The following is a 22,360-nucleotide window of genomic DNA, read 5'->3' as shown; positions in this document are numbered from 1 at the left end:
ACGGGGTCATGAGACCATGCATACCAGGATTGGGGGGTGAGGGGACCATACATGCAAGGATAAGGGGGTGAGGGGATCATGCATACCAGGATTGAAGGGTGAGGGGACCATGCATACCAAGATTGGGGGTGAGAGGCCATGCATACAAGGATAAGGGGGTGAGGGGACCATGCATACCAGGATTGGGGGGTGAGGAGTCCATGCATACCAGGATTGGGGAGTGAGGGGACCGTGCATACCAGGATGGGGGTGAGGGGACCATGCTTACCAGGAAAAGAGGGGTGACAGGACCATGCATACCAGGATAGGGGGGTGAGAAGACCATGCATACCAGGATAGGGGGGTGAGAGGACCATGCAAACCAGTATATGGGAATGAGAGGACCATGCATACCCGGATAGGGGGGTGAGCGGACCATGCATACCAGGATAGGGGGCTGAGGGGACCATGCATACCAGGATTGGGGGGTGAGGGGACGATGCATACCAGGAAAAGGCGGGTGACGGGACCATGCATTCCAGTAATGGGGGTGAGGGGACCAGGCATACCAGGATAGGGGGGTGAGAGGTACCATGCATATCAGGATAGGGGGGGCTGAGAAGACCAGCATACCAGGACTGGGGTGTGAGGGGACCATGCATACCAGGAAAAGGGGGTGAAGGGACAATGCATACTAGGAATGGGGGTGAGGGGGCCATGCCTACCAGGATTGGGGGATGAGGGGTACCATGCATACCAGGAGAGGGGGGGTGAGAGGATCTTGCATACCAGGATAGGGATGAGGTGGTACCATGCATACCAGGATTGGGGGGGTGAGGGTACCATGCATACCAGGATAGGGATGAGGGGTGCCATGCATACCAGGATTGGGGGGTGAGGAGTCCATGCATACCAGGATTGGGGGGTGAGGGACCATGCATACAAGGATAAGGGGGTGAGGGGACTATGCATACCAGATTTGGGGGGTGAGGGGACCATGCATACAAGGATAAGGGGGTGAGGGGGCCGTGCATACCAGAATTGAGGGGTGAGGGGAAAATACATACCAGGATTGGGGGGTGAGGGGCCATGCATACAAGGATAAGGGGGTGAGGGGACCATGCATACCAGGATTGGGGGATGAGGGGACCATGCATACAAGGAATGGGGGGTGAGGGGACCATGCATACAAGGAATGGGGGTGAGGGGACCATGCTTACCAGGAAAAGGGGGGTGACAGGACCATGCATACCAGGATAGGGGGGTGAGAGGACCATGCATACCAGAAAAGGGGGGTGATGGGACCATGCATACCAGGAAAGGGGGGTGAGGGGACCATGTATACCAGGATGGGGGGTGATTGGACCATGCATACCAGTATTGGGGGTGAGGGGACCATGCATACCAGAATTGGGGGGTGAGGGGACCATGCATACAAGGATAACGGGGTCATGAGACCATGCATACCAGGATTGGGGGGTGAGGGGACCATACATGCAAGGATAAGGGGGTGAGGGGATCATGCATACCAGGATTGAAGGGTGAGGGGACCATGCATACCAAGATTGGGGGTGAGAGGCCATGCATACAAGGATAAGGGGGTGAGGGGACCATGCATACCAGGATTGGGGGGTGAGGAGTCCATGCATACCAGGATTGGGGAGTGAGGGGACCGTGCATACCAGGATGGGGGTGAGGGGACCATGCTTACCAGGAAAAGAGGGGTGACAGGACCATGCATACCAGGATAGGGGGGTGAGAAGACCATGCATACCAGGATAGGGGGGTGAGAGGACCATGCAAACCAGTATATGGGAATGAGAGGACCATGCATACCCGGATAGGGGGGTGAGCGGACCATGCATACCAGGATAGGGGGCTGAGGGGACCATGCATACCAGGATTGGGGGGTGAGGGGACGATGCATACCAGGAAAAGGCGGGTGACGGGACCATGCATTCCAGTAATGGGGGTGAGGGGACCAGGCATACCAGGATAGGGGGGTGAGAGGTACCATGCATATCAGGATAGGGGGGGCTGAGAAGACCAGCATACCAGGACTGGGGTGTGAGGGGACCATGCATACCAGGAAAAGGGGGTGAAGGGACAATGCATACTAGGAATGGGGGTGAGGGGGCCATGCCTACCAGGATTGGGGGATGAGGGGTACCATGCATACCAGGAGAGGGGGGGTGAGAGGATCTTGCATACCAGGATAGGGATGAGGTGGTACCATGCATACCAGGATTGGGGGGGTGAGGGTACCATGCATACCAGGATAGGGATGAGGGGTGCCATGCATACCAGGATTGGGGGGTGAGGAGTCCATGCATACCAGGATTGGGGAGTGAGGGGACCGTGCATACCAGGATGGGGGTGAGGGGACCATGCTTACCAGGAAAAGAGGGGTGACAGGACCATGCATACCAGGATAGGGGGGTGAGAAGACCATGCATACCAGGATAGGGGGGTGAGAGGACCATGCATACCAGTATATGGGAATGAGAGGACCATGCATACCCGGATAGGGGGGTGAGCGGACCATGCATACCAGGATAGGGGGCTGAGGGGACCATGCATACCAGGATTGGGGGGTGAGGGGACGATGCATACCAGGAAAAGGCGGGTGACGGGACCATGCATTCCAGTAATGGGGGTGAGGGGACCAGGCATACCAGGATAGGGGGGTGAGAGGTACCATGCATATCAGGATAGGGGGGCCTGAGAAGACCAGCATACCAGGACTGGGGTGTGAGGGGACCATGCATACCAGGAAAAGGGGGTGAAGGGACAACGCATACAAGGAATGGGGGTGAGGGGGCCATGCCTACCAGGATTGGGGGATGAGGGGTACCATGCATACCAGGAGAGGGGGGGTGAGAGGATCTTGCATACCAGGATAGGGATGAGGTGGTACCATGCATACCAGGATTGGGGGGTGAGGGTACCATGCATACCAGGATAGGGATGAGGGGTGCCATGCATACCAGGATAGGAGGGGGGCAGCACATACCAGAATGGGAGACAATATACCAATAAAATTGCTCACCTCATGGGCGTAGAATGGGTTCATAGCTAATATATATATATATATATATATATATTTATTTTGTAGGGATGTGACTCACTAAGGTGCAGCGCGAGACAATCAGGAGACAGGTTCTTCAACAGAGCATGCGGTTTATTTCTGTCATAGACCATCAAACAGCGTGTCACCAAGAATAGCCTCTAGCTTATGCAAACAAAAACATAAACGTTCGTGGTTGCAGACTCAGACCGCGAGTCTCAGCACATGCTGGGAGGTGTAGTCCTCCCCACATACAGCTCCCTGGTTCAGGAGCAGGCCACATTATAAGGCTGTAGCCACACCCACGAATCCAGCAGCTGACTGGTCACCTGACTGTGACCTCACCACAGGTCCTTCAAGCAACAATAATAATAATATCTGGTACGCTTTACTTATGCCTTACATTATAGAGACAAGCCATTTATGAGGCACATATCTCCCATTAATTACACGACCCTTAGCCCTGCCACATACCCCCCCCCTCTGCCTAAAGCCGTGGGGCTTGGCACTTTCACCTACCAGGCAAGGGATTCTGGAGAGGGCATCGGCATTCCCATGTAGCATCCCGGCCCTATGCTCTACATGGAAGCTGAAGTCTTGTAGGGCTAAGAACCAGCGGGTGACCCTAGCATTCTTGCCCTTTGTTTCCCTCATCCACCTGAGTGGGGCATGGTCAGATATTAACCTAAGCTTCCTTCCCACCAGGTAGTACCGTAATGTGTCCACTGCCAATTTTATGGCCAAACACTCCTTCTCTACAACTGAGTAATTTCTCTCACAAGAAGTCAACTTCCTACTCAAGTAGAGAACAGGATGCTCCTCCCCACGTATCTCTTGGGAAAGGACAGCTCCTACCCCGACATCTGAGGCATCTGTCTGGAGGACAAATTCATGTTTAAAGTCTGGGGCCACCAAAACGGGTTGCTTACAAAGAGCTCCCTTCATTTCTTGGAAGGCGGACTCTGCTTCTTCGGACCAGCTGACCATCACTGACTTTGTCCCTTTAAGCAGATCAGTTAGAGGTGCAGCCATTGTGGCGAAGTTTGGGATGAACCTCCTGTAATATCCCACAAGCCCCAGGAAGGCTTTAACTTGCTTCTTTGACAGCGGTCTCGGCCATGTTTGAATTGCCTCCACTTTATTGATTTGGGGTTTGATCTCGCCACGCCCCACTACATATCCGAGGTACTTGGCTTCTTCTCTCCCCAAGGCACACTTCTTCAGGTTTATTGTAAACCCCGCCTCTCTTAGAGCGTCAAAGACTGCTTGGACCTTTTCCAGGTGAGTCTCCCAGTCCGGGGTAAAGATGACGATATCATCCAGGTATGCGGCAGCGTATAGCTTATGAGGTGCAAGGATTCTATCCATCCCCCTCTGGAAGGTTGCTGGAGCTCCCTGTAGGCCAAACGGCATCCGGACATACTGGAAGCACCCGTCTGGTGTGGAGAATGCCGTCTTCTCCTTGGCTTCCTGTGCCATGGGGATCTGCCAATATCCCTTGGTCAGATCCAAAGTGGTTATGTACCTGGCAGGTCCAAGTCTCTCGATGAGCTCATCAACGCGTGGCATGGGATAAGCGTCGAACTTGGAGACCTCATTCAGCTTCCGGTAATCGTTGCAGAACCTCCATTCACCATCAGGTTTTGGGACGAGGACAATCGGGCTCGACCAGCCGCTCTTGGATTCCTCAATGACCCCGAGCTTCAACATAGGCTGCACCTCCTTGTAGATTACCTCTCGCTGGGCCTCAGGAATACGATATGGTTTCACGTTCACCCGCACATGTGGCTCGGTCAGAATTTCGTGCTCCACCACTTTTGTGCACCCCGGCAACTCTGAGAACAGGTCGCGGTTTTTCTGGAGTAACTCCCGGCACTGCTGTTTCTGGGCCTTCGATAGAGTCTCCGCTATGGTAACGGCTCCAACCTTCCCTTCTCGGTTGCCCAGCAAGCACGGAGTTACCGCTGGCTCTCTATCTTGCCACGGCTTGATAAGGTTAACATGGTAATCCTGGTATGGCTTCCGTCTTCCGGGTTGGTGGATCTTGTAGTTTACGTCTCCCAGCTTCTCCACCACCTCATATGGACCTTGCCACTTGGCCAAGAACTTACTTTCCACTGTCTGGATTAGCACGAGAACTCGGTCTCCCGGATTGAACTGCCTCACTCTGGCTGACCGGTTGTAGACCCTGGCCTGAGCCTCTTGTGCCTGGCAGAGATGTTCTTTAACAATGGGCATCACCTTCGCAACCCTCTGCTGCATCAGTGCCACATGCTCAATGACGCTTCTGTGGGGCGTGACTTCGGCTTCCCAGGTTTCCTTGGCTATATCTAGGAGACCTCGCGGTTGCCGGCCGTACAGAAGTTCGAAGGGGGAGAACCCCGTGGAGGCCTGGGGAACTTCACGGATAGAAAACAGTAAATATGGTAAGAGACAGTCCCAGTCTCTACCATCTTCCTCTATGACTTTTCTCAGCATGCTCTTCAGGGTCTTGTTAAACCTCTCAACAAGGCCATCTGACTGCGGATGATACACTGAAGTCCTCAACTGGGAAATTTGCAAGACTCTGCACAATTCTCTCATCACTTTGCTCATAAAAGGTGTCCCCTGGTCGGTCAGGATCTCCTTCGGCAAACCCGTCCGGGAAAACACATGGACCAGCTCACGGGCTATACTCTTCCCGGAGGAGTTTCTCAGGGGAATGGCCTCAGGATAGCGTGTGGCATAGTCCAGGATGACTAATATATACTGATGCCCCCGAGCTGATTTAACTAAGGGACCGACCAAGTCCATGGCAATTCTCTCAAATGGCACCTCAATAATGGGCAGTGGCACAAGAGGGTTCAGAAAATGAGATGTGGGGGCAGTTAACTGACATGTCGGGCAGGACCTGCAATAGTTTACTATTTCCCGGTGATACCCAGGCCAATAGAACCTCTGTACAATCCGTTCCTGGGTTTTTTCCACCCCCAGGTGTCCCCCCAAGATGTGTGAATGGGCCATGTCCAACACTTTCTGTTGTGAGTTCATTTTCCCCTTCACTACTGAGGCCCGAGGAACTCCCTCTTCTGGTGAAGAAAGGTAGTGAGCCTGATTGTCAAACACCTGGGGCTGATGATGATGACTGGCTGAGTGGAGTTAATGACTGGATATAAGGCTGCCGACGCCCTTCTGGCCTGCGGGTGATTTCTCTGTGGACTTCTAGGAAACCAGTCTGATTCCTGCTCATCTAAAGCTAAGATTTCTGCTTTGCCTTTTTGCATTAGTGTTTTGTTTTCCTTGCTTTTCTGGATTCTGCCATTCCCTGCTGGGGTGAGCTGAATCTCCTTTTGCCTGTTGCTCTGTCTTCAGAATATTCCCGAGTGCTGACATAGCTTTTTTGAAGCCTAGCGTCTTCAGGGCCTTTTTTACTGTCAGTTTGTTGGCTCTTATTTTCATAGGGGTTTTCACAGATTGCAGACAGCAGCCTTCCTGTCCTTTCCTATCTAAGCTAGCGTGGACCCCATCTTTGCTCAGTCTATCTTTCTGTCTGTGTTTTGTTCTTTCTTCTTGCTTCACCGTCATTATATGTGGGGGGCTGCCTTTTGCTTTGGGGTCTGCTCTGGGGCAGTTTAGATTTCCCTTTCTGTCTTTAGGCTATGTAGTCCTCCGGCTGTGATCGAGGGGGCATCGTAGGAGCCCCCCACGGCTACTGCTAGTTGTGTTGATAGGTTCAGGGGTCTGCAATCCGTTAGCTGCCAACTTCTCTGGTTTTCTGGACTTAGCTAGCATTTCCATTTTTGCCTCCTACGGTGACTCAATCATAACAGAATCACCCGCCATACCGCAGATTCTAGGGTACTCAATAGCAGGAAAGAATTGTATTAAAAAAAAAAAAAAAAAAAATGTATATTTTTTCCTCGATACCTCTGAGGCCGTAGGGTGAATTTTTTTTTTTCTCTCAATGGAGATAAAGCAATTGTCTGATCGTGTGGAGCAGCTCGCTGCGGAAGTGCGGGGAATTTCCGCCTACCTTGCTCATTCACATGCTGCTGAACCAAAGATTCCTACACCTGATGTATTTTTTGGGGATCGGTCTAAATTTTTGAATTTCAAAAATAATTGTAAATTATTTTTTGCCTTGAAGCCTAACTCGTCAGGGAGCTCCGCGCAGCAGGTTAAAATTGTCATCTCTTTGCTGCGTGGCGATCCCCAGGATTGAGCGTTTTCTTTGAAACCAGATGATCCTATTCTGACTAATGTGAACGCATTTTTTCAGGCCTTGGGGTTGTTGTATGACGAACCTAATGCCTTTGATCAGGCTGAAAAGACCCTGCTGGCATTGAACCAGGGTCGTGATTCTGCAGAATTGTACTGTCAAAAATTCCGAAAGTGGGCAGTACTTACTACCTGGAATGATAATGCCTTGGCTGCTCTCTTTCGGAAGGGGTTGTCAGAAGCCATAAAAGATACTAAGGTGGGATTTCCTGTTCCCTCTGGTCTTGACGATTCTATGTCTTTAGCCATTCAGGTTGATCGGCGTTTACGTGAACGCAGAGCTGCACGAGAGGTGTTGCCACCTGTTGAACAGATGTCTGAACCTATGCAATGTGATAGAGTTTTTTCCAGAGAGCAGCGTCAGGAGTTCAGAAGGCGTAATAAGTTGTGTTTTTTTTCTGTGGAGATGCCTCGCATATTATTTCTGTCTGTCCTAAACGCGAGAAACGCTTTGCACACACGTTTTCTGTTGGTGGTGTTCAACCTAAGTTTCTTATGGCTATTACTCTGATCTGCTCCCTGTACACATTTTCCGCCAAGGCTTTTGTGGATTCGGGAGCAGCTCTAAACCTAATGGACTTGGATTTTGCTAAACGTTGTGGATTTCCGATGACACCTCTGCAGACGCCTATCCCTTTGAGGGGGATTGATGCTACTCCTTTGGCTAAAAATAAACCTCAGTTTTGGACCCAGGTGGTAATGCGGGTCGCCCCAGACCATCAAGAAAATTGCAGGTTTTTGGTGTTACATAATCTGCATGATACTATTGTTCTGGGGTTTCCCTGGTTACAAATTCATAATCCAGTTTTGGATTGGAAATCTGTGTCTGTGGTGAGTTGGGGTTGTCGGTGTGCCTTTAGTGAGGCTCCGGTGTTTTCCACCTCTCCTCAGTCGCATGATGTTCCTGATTATTTGGCGGACTTTTATGATGTATTTAGTGAGAATGAGTCTGCGTCTCTGCCTCCTCATAGGAGTTATGACTGTGCTATTGAACTGAGCCCGGAGTGTAAATGTCCCAAGGGTCGGCTCTTCAATTTATCTGTACCCGAGCACGAGGCTATGCGATCCTATATTAAGGAGGCGTTGGAGAAGGGTCATATTAGACCATCCTCGTCACCCTTAGGTGCCGGTTTTTTTTTTTGTAGCCAAAAAGGATGGCTCATTAAGACCTTGTATTGATTATCGTGCTCTCAACAAAATTACTGTTAAATATCAGTATCCGTTACCCCTGATTTCTGATCTATTCTCCAGAGTTAAAGGTGCTTGCTGGTTTACCAAGCTTGACCTCAGGGGGGCGTATAATCTTATTCGCATTAAGCATGGGGATGAACGGAAGATGGCGTTTAATACTCCGGAGGGACATTTTGAGTACCTGGTGATGCCTTTTGGGCTCACTAATGCCCCTTCTGTGTTCCAGTGCTTCATGAACGATATTTTCCGAGATTTTGTCGATAAATTTTTGATTATCTATCTGGATGATATTTTGATCTTCTCCAAGGATTGGGATTCTCATGTGGAACATATTCGGACTGTGTTCCGGATCTTGAGGGAGAATTCCCTGTATGTCAAAGGATCTAAATGCCTTTTTGGAGTACAGAGGATTTCTTTTTTGGGATTTATTTTGTCCCCGTCAACTATTGAAATGGACCCGGCCAAGGTACAGGCCATTTACGATTGGGTTCAGCCCACTTCTTTGAAGGCCCTCCAGAAGTTTTTGGGTTTTGCTAATTTTTATCGGAAATTTATAGCAAAATATTCTAGTATTGCCAAGCCATTGACTGATTTGACTAAGAAGGGTGCTGATGTGTTAAATTGGTCTCCGGAGGCTGTTTCTTCCTTTCAGGAGCTGAAGCGAAGATTCACCTCCGCCCCGGTTTTGCGGCAACCTGATGTCTCACTTCCGTTCCAGGTAGAGGTGGATGCTTCTGAGATTGGTGCAGGAGCTGTTTCGTCCCAAAAGGATCCTGTAACATCTAAAATGAATCCCTGTGCTTTCTTTTCCCGAAAGTTCTCTCCATCTGAACGTAACTATGATGTGGGGAATCGGGAACTGTTAGCCATGAAATGGGCATTTGAGGAGTGGAGACATTGGTTGGAGGGAGCTAAGCATCAAGTCGTGGTCCTCACTGACCACAAGAATTTGATTTACCTAGAGTCGGCGAAGCTCTTGAACCCTAGACAGGCTAGGTGGGCCTTGTTTTTTACACGTTTTGATTTTGTGGTTTCTTTTCTTCCTGGAACTAAGAATGTCAAGGCAGACGCCCTCTCTAGGAGCTTCTTTGCTGATTCTCCTGTGGTGACCAAGCCTGATACCATCTTAGGCGAAGGGGTAGTTCTTTCTGCCATCTCGCCCGATTTGAGACGTGCTCTGGAAGAGTTCCAGGAGGACAAACCTGAGGCGTTGTCCCAGTGGAAAGTTGTATATTCCTGACCAGTGGAAGAAGAGAGTGATGTCTGAAGTTCATTGCTCTGCTTTGGCTGGTCATCCAGGTATTTTTGGTACTAGAGATCTGGTGAGTCGGTCTTTTTGGTGGCCCTCCTTGTCTCGTGATGTCAGGAATTTTGTGCAGTCCTGTGGGACGTGCTCCCGGTCTAAATCGTGTTCTCGCTCTAGTGGGTTGTTGATGCCTTTGCCTGTCCCCAAGAGGCCATGGACCCATATTTCAATGGATTTCATCTCTGATATGCCTGTCTCTCAAAGGATGACTGTTATTTGGGTGATTTGTGATAGGTTCTCTAAGATGGTTCATCTTGTACCACTCCCTAAGTTGTCGTCTTCCTCTGAATTGGTGCCCCTGTTTTTACAACAGGTGGTTCGCTTGCACGGGATAGCTGAGAACATTGTATCTGACAGAGGAGTCCAGTTTGTGTCTAGATTTTGGAGAACTTTCTGTTCCAAGCTGGGAATTCAGTTGTCCTTCTCCTCTGCTTTTCACCCTCAGACCAATGGGCAGACAGAGAGAACAAACCAGACCTTGGAGTCATATTTGAGATGTTTTATTTCTGCTGATCAGGATGATTGGGTTTCAAATTTGCCCTTGGCCGAATTTGCTTTAAATAATAGAGCTTGTTCTGCCACTTTGATGTCTCCTTTTTTTGTAACTTTGGGTTTCATCCTCGATTTTCTTCAGGGCAGGTGGAGCTCTCTGCCTGCCCAGGGGTTGACACTGTGGTGGAGAGAATGCACCAGATCTGGGACCAAGTGGTGAATAAGTTATTTCTCTCCCAGGAAAAGGCCCAGCGGTTTTCCAACCGACATAGGACCATTGGTCCCCAATTTAAGGTTGGTGATATGGTGTGGTTATCATCAAAAAATATTGCTATGAAGGTGGCTTCTCCTAAGTTTAAGCCTAGATTTATTGGACCTTACAAGATTTTGGAGATTATTAATCCGGTCTCCTTTCGTTTGGCTCTTCCTGTCACATTTAAAATCCATAATGTGTTCCATAAATCTTTGTTGAAGAGGTTTGTTGAACCTGTTGTTTCGGGGGTTGCACCTCCAGACCCTGTATTGGTTGAAGTTAACATGGAATATGAGGTAGAGAAAGTACTGGATTCCCGTCTGGCTAGACGGAGACTCCAGTATTTGGTTAAGTGGAAGGGTTATGGTCAGGAGGATAATTCCTGGGTCTCTGCCTCTGATATTCATGCCAAAAGATTGGTGCGTGCCTTTCATCGGGCTCACCCTGATCGCCCTGGTGGCGTGGTTGAGGGTTCGGTGACCCCTCCTCAAGAGGGAGGTACTGTTGTGAGTTCATTTTCCCCTTCACTACTTAGGCCCGAGGAACTCCCTCTTCTGGTGAAGAAAGGTAGTGAGCCTGATTGTCAAACACCTGGGGCTGATGATGATGACTGGCTGAGTGGAGTTAATGACTGGATATAAGGCTGCCGACGCCCTTCTGGCCTGCGGGTGATTTTTCTGTGGACTTCTAGGAAACCAGTCTGATTCCTGCTCATCTAAAGCTAAGATTTCTGCTTTGCCTTTTTGCATTAGTGTTTTGTTTTCCTTGCTTTTCTGGATTCTGCCATTCCCTGTTGGGGTGAGCTGAATCTCCTTTTGCCTGTTGCTCTGTCTTCAGAATATTCCTGAGTGCTGACATAGCTTTTTTGAAGCCTAGCGTCTTCAGGGCCTTTTTTACTGTCAGTTTGTTGGCTCTTATTTTCATAGGGGTTTTCACGGATTGCAGACAGCAGCCTTCCTGTCCTTTCCTATCTAAGCTAGCGTGGACCCCATCTTTGCTCAGTCTATCTTTCTGTATTTTGTTCTTTCTTCTTGCTTCACCGTCATTATATGTGGGGGGCTGCCTTTTGCTTTGGGGTCTGCTCTGGGGCAGTTTAGATTTCCCTTTCTGTCTTTAGGCTATGTAGTCCTCCGGCTGTGATCGAGGGGCCTAGGGCATCGTAGGAGCCCCCCACGGCTACTGCTAGTTGTGTTGATAGGTTCAGGGGTCTGCAATCCGTTAGCTGCCAACTTCTCTGGTTTTCTGGACTTAGCTAGCATTTCTATTTTTGCCTCCTACGGTGACTCAATCATAACACTTTTCGTCTATAGGGGCCTGGTACTATTAACTGCTCTGCCACCTCCTCCCTTATTTTCGTGACCCGGTACAACAATTCCCCACTCAACATAAAATGGGGAAACCTTGTGTCTGCTCCTGGCTCTTGTACAACCCCATTAATGACGGTGACATTGTTAAAGGCTTCCCTTAGTGTGGGGTCCCTATGTTGGGCAGTCCCAAAATTCTCCCCGGCCACCCCTAACTCCGGGATGTCAGGTACAGGGGACCCTTCCTCTTCATCCCCAACAAGGACACATAAAGGAAACTCGTCTGCCTCTGGTGGTGGCGATACCTCAGTGGGTTGGATTGGTTCCCTGCTCTTGCTAGCACACTCAGAACCCATCCCCCACAGATCCCAAAACAGACAGAAATCCCGGCAAATAATTATGGGATGCAACAAGTCTCAAACAACGCCAACTTCATGCGACTCAGTGCCATGCGCCGTTTCAATCTTCACCCTAGCCATAGGGTAGTCCTTTGCATCGCCATGTATGCACCGAACACCAATCTTTTTACCCGGGAGTATGTTTAGAGGAAAACTGGCCCTCACAAGGGTCACCAAGCTCCCGGAGTCCAGAAGCGCCATTACTGCTCGACCGTTCACCTTCACAGGACACGCTTGTGGCCCCTTGTTAGGTAGCGAGTTCACACTGCAAGCTGGGTATGCGTAGTATGAGCTACGGCGTCCCATGCTGCAGTCCATCTGCTCGGTGGTCTGGGGACAACGGGCCGCTATATGTCCTTGCCCATGACACTTCCAGCAAATAACACCCGAGGGGACCTTGGGTACCGCCTCCCCTGCCCCTTTTGACCTTGGACGCACCACCCCTTTTTGTGACTCCGCCCCCTGCTGGGACCCCCAATACGGAATGGGCTGCTTCCCCAAGGAACCTTCCATCCCCTGGTATCTCTCAACCAGCCCAACCAGTTCATCAGCATTTTGGGGATCACCCTGGGCAACCCAAGTCTGTAGAGGTCTCGGCAGAGAATGCACAAACCGATCCATCACAACTCGCTCTACCATCTGTGCAGGGGAAGCCGACTCTGGCTGCAGCCATTTCTGGACCAGGTGCAACAGGTCAAACATTTGGGAGCGCGGGGGTTTGTCCCGGTGATAGGCCCAACGATGAACTCTCTGTGCCCTGGTAGTCATTGTTACCCCCAAGCGGGCGAGAATTTCTGCTTTTAATTTGGGATATTCTCTGGCATCTTGTACCGTCAGGTCAAAGTACGCCTTCTGGGGCTCCCCCGTTAGGTATGGGGCCAGTACCTCCGCCCACCGCTCTGGCTGAAGTTTTTCCCTCTCAGCCACCCTTTCAAACACCGTCAGGAAGGCCTCAACATCATCCTCAGGGGTCATTTTTTGTAATGCGCGTCTTACCACCTTCTCGACGTCGGTGGCATCAGCCCGACCTGGGGTTGGGGCGCTCGTCCTGCCCTCCTGGATGGCGGTTGCCAGAAGCTGCATCTGCTGCCGTTGTTCCTGCTGGCTCTGCTGGAACTGCTGCAGCTGCTCCTGCTGGCTTTGCTGGATCTGCTGTAACAACAGCTTGTTGGTTTCCTGCTGCAGTGCCTGGGACTGGACCAGGTGTTTCAGCAGGTCCTCCATGATTCCCGGCAGTGCTTGTTGCCCCGCTGCAAACTTCACCCAGGACATGCAGCAACTGTCTCAAGTCTCTGCTGGGACCGCTGCCCGCACGTGTACCACCAATTGTAGGGATGTGACTCACTAAGGTGCAGCGGGAGACAATCAGGAGACAGGTTCTTCAACAGAGCATGCGGTTTATTTCTGTCATAAACCATCAAACAGCGTGTCACCAAGAATAGCCTCTAGCTTATGCAAACAAAAACATAAACGTTCGTGGTTGCAGACTCAGACCGCGAGTCTCAGCACATGCTGGGAGGTGTAGTCCTCCCCACATACAGCTCCCTGGTTCAGGAGCAGGCCACATTATAAGGCTGTAGCCACACCCACGAATCCAGCAGCTGACTGGTCACCTGACTGTGACCTCACCACAGGTCCTTCAAACAACAATAATAATAATATCTGGTACGCTTTACTTATGCCTTACATTATAGAGACAAGCCATTTATGAGGCACATATCTCCCATGAATTACACGACCCTTAGCCCTGCCACAATATATAAGGAAAAAAAGGGGGAAAAAAAAGGAAAAAAAAAAAATAGGCAGCACTCAAATTAAATGTAAAACCAGTGGATACTTTACTGATCCTCAGGTGAAACACAACGAAAAAACACCAAGAAAAAACGTCCAAATATAATTTATTGATAATTATCATATACAAAAAATATATATATAAAATGTGAATAAAATATGGGGGTCAATGCCATAAGGCACTACCGAGGACCAGAAGAATCGAAATATACATACATGCACATACACTGATACAGTATAAAATAAATATACAAAGTGACAATATAATAATATATTCACAAATAAATATACAGTGCGTGAAGTGAAATAATTTTTTAAAAACGGTGTGATAACCTAAAATAACGGATAAAGGAGCAATCTTAGCTCTAATATAATAAATAATGATAGAGTGGAAATCATGAAAAAAGTGAACAAGTGAACTTACACACTAAATACTGCGTGCAGTACCTGGATATAGCAGAGGTCCTCGGGATGTGCCAGTCCCGACGCGCGTTTCGGCGTACCTTCGTCAGGGGTGGCAACGTTTCAACGGTGACCCGTCTTTTTTTTTTTTTCCTTTTTAATTTTTTCCTTTTGTTAATTTGGCTGTTTGGACACTGCTGAATAGGTTTTGCACCTACTATATTATTTTGGTAGTGCTGCCCTTTTTTCTTGATTTATCTATCTATCTATCTATCTATCCATACTGTACTGTATATATATACTGTATATTCAAATTCTCTATTATTTATTTAAGTTGACTATTCCTTTATTGAAGTTGATTTACTTGCCAGAGAGGAAAAGTGACCTCTTAGGGTCTAACTCATTTTGAGGACTCAGATCATCCACTTATAATACCAGAAGTCTATTGATTACAATGGACACTGAGTAAGTGTTTATTTCTGCTGCAAATCTTGCAGTTTGCTTCTCGGGTTTCCCAGAGAATCCAATGAGTTCCTGAGGGTTTCAGCAGATACCCTCCCACCCATGTGGCTACATCTTCATCGGAACACATTTCTAATAAGTAAACTTCAAAACTATCATAAGGGTCTCATATGGCATTTGGACCATGTTTATAAATTTTTGGGTCCAACTGAACGTGTCCATGATGGTGCCCAGAAGAAATCATTCACAATATTGAGTCACTTTCCTCCCAGTCTGACCTCCGCTCCAGCATTGCTGCCTTTTTTAGGTGGACATACTAGAGTGATAGACTATGGTTTTGTACCTACTGCATAACAGACAGAGGCGAGATAGAAAGGAATGTGACTATCTACCTCAATAACGTAAATGGCTCTGGCGGCGCTCCGTGGGGGCGTGTCTGAAACCTAATTTTTTAGAAGTTCTAGTGGGGCCCCCAATGGAACCATAAATGTATGGCCAATATGTGACGTGAACAAACCCTAACAGATACTTTTGAAACCGAAAATTTATCATATATCTGACTGTGCAAAACAGAATAATAAGATATAAAAAAGCACTAAAACTCACCTTCGGTTGACTGTAGTGCTCCAATGACATTGTGATAACATTAAGGCAAATGATAATTGTAATGAATATATCCAGGTAATGGCTTGTACAGACCGAGTGAATTAAGAGACGTGCAGGGCAGTAGGTGGCATAATATGGCAAACGTTGGGCTTCTGTACAAAACAAGCAAAAGGAGACTTGTTTTTAGATACATTTGAGAGCAAGAAAAACTGGAAAACACTTGGGGTATTTAAAAGCAAGACAATGATCTGTTTTATGGCCAAAGGTATATGGAAACATTGATATGCACTCTCTGCATATCTAATTTCATTGACTTCTATAACAGCGCTGATGACATTTTGCAGCATGTTTGTAGGAATTTTCATTTATTCCCATTAGGAAGTTTGGTCACAAATACTATATAGCTTTACTCATAGTTTGGGGAGTTTGAGAGAAGGCCTCGGTAAAGGTCAAGTTTTTTCACATCAACCTTAAAGCACCACTCCAGCGTTTTTTTGCATTGCAGTGCTGGAGTGGTGCAAACTCATCTAAGTTCCATGCCCCTACTCTTATTGTAACGATAATGTAAAGTATCATGTATGGTTTTTCCTATTATCTCATTTTCCGGAACATTCCAGAATCTTCTATTCACATACTGAACTCTGCCATGCCAGCTGTGAGGGTCTGACTCCCCCTTACTTTCCTTTGCCTGCAAATTCCTGCTCACTCATAGTCTGTAACCTGAGACACCAGTGAGTGATTTCCCTCCTCACAGCAGGAAGCTTCCTTGTCTTCCCATGTGCTCTGACTTCCCATAGACAATAATAAGAATCTAATAATTTGGTCATAAAACGGTGTGAGGTTGTGATAGAGGAATAAATGCTACATATCTGGAATGTTCTTCGACAGGACTATTTAGCCTGTGTTTTTCCCAGTTCTAACTAAAATGGAATCCGAGAAGTGGATTCCTGCACAGCCAGGGCAGCCCGATGCTTCGTGTTTGGTTTTGAATGAATGCCAGCGACAAGCTGAATAAGATGATACTATGTGCACTTCTATACGAGGTACCCTCTGCGTGATATGATTATTATAGTTTTCTTAGCCAGATTGTAACTCTGAAAGCAGGGGGAGGACTGTCACAAGTCAGCCCCTTTAGTGATGTCACAAGCCCAGGGGTATAAGTCACTTTCACACAGGACAGCCTTCATTCTAGCCTGGGAAACTGCTGCATCCAGACCCCTCAATGCATTGTGATGTTTATCTCCTCCCACCAGCATGGTTTTGCCTGAAATGAACTAAGTAACATGTGAGTGCCTCGTTTTTTCTGTTAATCCTCTTTTTTATTTGTAATTGTTGTGTACATCATTTAATTGTCTTATATTGTAAAATCTTTTTATATCTTCTGTAAACACTGCCTATCTTTTGAGAGTAAAATATAAAACTACTAGTTCTGTATTTCCTTGCTCTATCACAAATTCATACGTGCCTGAAGTTGATTACGCTGCTAATTTGGGTTGGCTTTGTACCCTTTATTACTGTAATTTAAATATTAATATAAAATCGGAAGCTGGTGGCAGCGAAGTGTGCTCTGGGCTAGGTGGGCTAGCTGGCAGTGACGGAAGGGGTTTTATAAGCTGATTGTCTGGCTGTGACCAAAGCATTTATAATTCCCTCGCAGCAGCGGGCCTAATAGCCAGTGCACAACAAGAAGCCCGTCCGGCAACTAATTATCCTAGGTGCAGTTCCCTGGCTGACCTGAGGGTAAAGGGGGTGCCGGAGAGCTGCAAGTTCCAAAGCGGAACTGGAAAATGGGATATACATAAATGCCGGCAGTTTGTAAAGGCCCCATCACACACAGAGAGATTGCCAGTGAGATCGCTGATTTTGTGACGCCACAGCGATCTCGCCAGCGACATCGCTGTGTGTGACATGTATTAGTGACCGCCCCCCTTCCGGGTATCGCTGATCGCGCTCGAACGTCCTGGGCCATTTTTTGATCATTGGTCTCCAGCTGGCCAGCGCGCATCACTGCGTTTGACAGCGAGAGACCAACGATCAGCTACGCCGGCAGCTGGTTTCCAATGTAAACAGCGGGTATCTAAGAGCCGCGCGGCTCTTAGGTACCCGCTGTTAACCTTGGACACCAGCTTGCTTGCTGGTCCTGATCGCTAGTGGGTCTATCTATGTAACAGCTCACCAGCGATCAGCTAACTATGTCCCAGAGATCCCATTCACGTCGGATTGTTGGTGGGATCGCTGGGACATTGATGCGTGTAACGGGGCCTTAACACATTGTGGCAGCGGTGGGATAACTAAAATAAGACCCCCTGTACGTGTGATAGCCGTGTGTGGCCAAAGGTCACGCCCCTGATCGTGACACTAACTTACCAGTACCGTCTTCATCTATTCCCGGCGCCACTGTGGCCATCTTTAGCAGACTGTCACCTGCCAGAACACTCCAGTGTTTGCTTGGGCAAGGCAGAAAACATAACTCAATATATGTCTATGAGGCCAGATCGAGACCAGTACAAGGCTCTCATAGACTTACATTGAGAGATTGTGACCATTACCTCTTACTTCTGGTCAGTTGTGGTCTCCAGATGTTAAAGCAGAATGGGCTGCATGGTGGCTCAGTGGCTAGCACTGCAGCCTTGCATCGTTGGGCTTCCTGGGTTCAAATCCCACCAAGGACAACATCTGCAACGAGTTTGTGTGTTTACGTGGATTTCCTCTGGGTTCTCCGGTTTCTTCCCACATTCCAAAATAATACTGATAGGGAATCTAGATTGTGAGCCCTAATGAGGATGGCAATGATAATGTCTGTAAAGTGCTGCAGAATATGATAGCGCTATCTAAGCAATTCATAATAAATAAAGAATTGAAGATGGCGGCTTGTGAGTATATTACTAGGGGCAGGGAATTTACATTAGTGGCGCCACTTCTATAAAAAAGAGAAACGCTGGAGTGGCGCTTTAAAAAGCCATTATATGATAGGCCTTGTCACAAGGGAACTGTCAGGCTGAAGCCCAGAAGAGGCTTTTCTAGTCTTAGTTCCTACAAAACAAACCTGAGCCATTATTTCTCTGCTTCCAAACTCCACAGTTGGCACAATGCATTTGAGCAACTGGTCATCGGATATATGTTTAACCAAAATTGATCAGGTTTCTTTTTTGCTCCACTGCACTTCTTGACACTTGAGTCTGCATATGGTGACCACTTGCTTACCTGTTGCTCATTTAAAAGCAGTTGAACTCTCCAGTATAATTAACACTACTGAAAGTGTAGATATGTCTATAAAAACCAAATGCTAGATTCTTTTCTGCTCCTGTTAGCGACAGTTGTAGCTGAAGTGGCCGGTTCACTGGTTACAATGGGTATCCATATACTTTTGGTCATGTGACAGAGGTACAGATGACAAGTATTTACAGCAGATGAAATATTAGGATGAAAATAGAATATTAGGTACAAAGAAAAGACAACATGAAGGATCACAAGAGGGCATGGTTTTCCACCAGACAATGCTCCTAACCTTACAGCCAATCATTTAAAAGGGAAATAGTCACCAGGCTTTTGCTAGACCATCCAACAGCAGCATTATCAAGGGGCAGAGATGTGTCAATTACTGCAGTTTCTATAAAATCACAGCTTTGTCTTCTGCAGATCTAGCAGTTCTCTAAATGCTGAGCTCTGTATAACCCCACCCACACTACTGATTGGCAGCTTTCTGTGTCCACTGTGCATAGGCAGAAAGATGCTAATCAGTGGTGGGACCAGGCTTATACAGATCTCATGAATATGGAGGACTACTTGGCAGTCAGTTTACTAGTCCTCTAGTGATAACATCCTACTGAAAAAACAATATTTTTATCAACACTACAGGAAGTAGCTCAGTAACTGACATATCGCTGGAATCAGGGTCTGAGTCGCTACATTATGCTGCTCTCAGATTCAGTGGCAAAAACCTGGTGACAGATTCCCTTTAAGTCAATCCATTTGCTTTTGTGCTCTGAGAAAGCTGATACACATGCCTGATAATTACATTATACATAAACTGAGACTCTTGCACTCTCATGCTGCCTAGTTTATCTGAAAAGTTTTAAAAAAGCTCCCGTTAAAGCATCCATCATCATTCGTTCTGTGCTTCCATGCACATTTTGACACCATGCAAGTCTAAAGTAAGCTTTTTCTTATAATTTTAATTTAATTTTACATTTACAGTTGTGGCCAAAACTATTGACATCCATGCAATTCTGTCAGATAATACTCAGTTTCTTCCTGAAAATGATTGCAAACACAAATTCTTTGGTATTATTATCTTCATTTAATTTGTCTTAAATGAAAAAACACAAAAAGAATTGTCCTAAAGCCAAATTGGAAATAATTCCACACCAAACATAAAAAAGAGGGTGGGCAAAAGTATTGGCACTGTTCGAAAAATCATGTGATGCTTCTCTAATTTGTGTAATTAACAGCACCTGTAACTTACCTGTGGCACCTAACAGGTGTTGGCAATAACTAAATCACACTTGCAGCCAGTTGACATGGATTAAAGTTGACTCAACCTCTGTCCTGTGTCCTTGTGTGTACCACATTGAGCATGGAGAAAAGAAAGAAGACCAAAGAACTGTCTGAGGACTTGAGAAACCAAATTGTGAGGAAGCATGAGCAATCTCAAGGCTACAAGTCCATCTCCAAAGACCTGAATGTTCCTGTGTCTACCGTGCGCAGTGTCATCAAGAAGTTTAAAGCCCATGGCACTGTGGCTAACCTCCCTAGATGTGGACGGAAAAGAAAAATTGACAAGAGATTTCAACGCAAGATTGTGCGGATGTTGGATAAAGAACCTCGACTAACATCCAAACAAGTTCAAGCTGCCCTGCAGTCCGAGGGTGCAACAGTGTCAACCCGTACTATCCGTCGGAATCTGAATGAAAAGGGACTGTATTGTAGGAGACCCAGGAAGACCCCACTTCTTACCCCGAGACATAAAAAAGCCAGGCTGGAGTTTGCCAAAACTTACCTGAAAAAGCCTAAAACGTTTTCAAAGAATGTTCTCTGGTCAGATGAGACAAAAGTAGAGCATTTTGGGCAAAGGCATCAACATAGAGTTTACAGGAGAAAAAAAGAGGCATTCAAAGAAAAGAACACGGTCCCTACAATCAAACATGGTGGAGGTTCCCTGATGTTTTGGGGTTGCTTTGCTGCCTCTGGCACTGGACTGCTTGACCGTGTGCATGGCATTATGAAGTCTGAAGACTACCAACAAGTTTTGCAGCATAATGTAGGGCCCAGTGTGAGAAAGCTGGGTCTCCCTCAGAGGTCATGGGTCTTCCAGCAGGACAATGACCCAAAACACACTTCAAAAAGCACTAGAAAATGGTTTGAGAGAAAGCACTGGAGACTTCTAAGGTGGCCAGCAATGAGTCCAGGCCTGAATCCCATAGAACACCTGTGGAGAGATCTAAAAATGGCAGTTTGGAGAAGGCACCCTTCAAATATCAGGGCCCTGGAGCAGTTTGCCAAAGAAGAATGGTCTAAAATTCCAGCAGAGCATTGTAAGAAACTCATTGATGGTTACCGGAAGCGGTTGGTCGCAGTTATTTTGGCTAAAGGTTGTGCAACCAAGTATTAGGCTGAGGGTGCCAATACTTTTGTCTGGCCCATTTTTGGATTTTTGTGTGAAATGATCGATGTTTTGCTTTTTGCTTCATTCTCTTTTGTGTTTTTTCATTTAAGACAAATTAAATGAAGATAATAATACCAAAGAATATGTGTTTGCAATCATTTTCAGGAAGAAACTGAGTATTATCTGACAGAATTGCAGGGGTGTCAATACTTTTGGCCACAACTGTAAATGTGCTGTACATTAACTAACAAGTCAAAGAGACTTTGTTTAGATCAGCAGTGAACGAGGAAAACCTAAACTGTTCTCTAAACCGCAAGAGGAAAGGCTTCCAACTGTGCACTATTCTCTTCTGAGTCTTGGGTCAATAGAAATTCTTTGGAAAAAATGTATTCCTCAGTGACAGAGGAGAGCCGCACTCGGGCTGGACACTTTCACTCCTCTATTTTAGCAAACAACGATTCTATACGACATGCCAAATTTTTTTTGCAATTTTTTGGAAGTTATACCTAATTGCACCTGGTTTGTCTGATGATTTTTAATTAAAAATTGATGGTACTCAAGTCTTTATCTCCTTCCTAGGTGTAAATATTCACATAATAGAAATTGCAATATTGTGGGAGATCATATTCCCTACGAATCTCCTGCAGCCCTGAAAATCTGGGACAGAAAATGGTCCTGTGTTGAGCAAAAAGATTTACTGTTCCTTGGTTCAGTGACCTCATCGGTAGACCGGAGTGACCGCCTCTAGACCGGAGCCTTACGTACCTCCTACTACATGCTGCATCTCCAGCACTTCTTCTGATTATTAGGCCCCATCGTGACATTATACATGTGTCATATTATAATTTAATGATGTAGCGAGGCATATTGTACTATACAGACTGACATCCAAAAGTCAGAACTTTAAAGTTCTCTGGTAGCCTGTAGCTGCTGAAATAAGGACTTGAAAAACTTTTTGCTCCACTTTATCCTGTATTTTTTTTAGTTTACTTAGCCTAAGCACACTATCCAGAGAACAGATCATAGAATAACTTCTTTTTTGTGACATATTTGCCAGCACTGCCTCTTTGCTTGACACCTCTGTATTACCGAGTCACTCTGTACCAAGCAGCAGAGCTAATGTTCCCTGCTGGTGTTAATCAAGGACCTGCTGACCCAACCAATCACAAGGGCCTGTCAGCAGAGCAATGTGAGGGAAATGAATGGGCTCCCATACGGCCCTATGTAACATATCTCTTTTCTTTGCC

General features: G+C 47.0%; 1 protein-coding gene across 1 annotated transcript in view; it reads right to left on the bottom strand.

The window, feature by feature from the left end:
* Nucleotides 1-22,360, bottom strand: part of CACNA1I (calcium voltage-gated channel subunit alpha1 I) — a 665,843-nt gene that overhangs the window by 167,302 nt on the left and 476,181 nt on the right. Inside the window, exon 24 of the mRNA XM_073549592.1 lies at nt 15,509-15,660. Within this exon, the coding sequence (XP_073405693.1) occupies nt 15,509-15,660 (152 nt within the window). The remainder of the gene's footprint in view (nt 1-15,508; nt 15,661-22,360) is intronic.

The sequence above is a fragment of the Dendrobates tinctorius genome, unplaced genomic scaffold (assembly GCF_039654945.1).
Source record: "Dendrobates tinctorius isolate UK_male_01 unplaced genomic scaffold, ASM3965494v1 ptg000159l, whole genome shotgun sequence".
NCBI lineage: Eukaryota > Metazoa > Chordata > Amphibia > Anura > Dendrobatidae > Dendrobates > Dendrobates tinctorius.
This window is presented reverse-complemented; position numbering and strand designations above follow the sequence as displayed.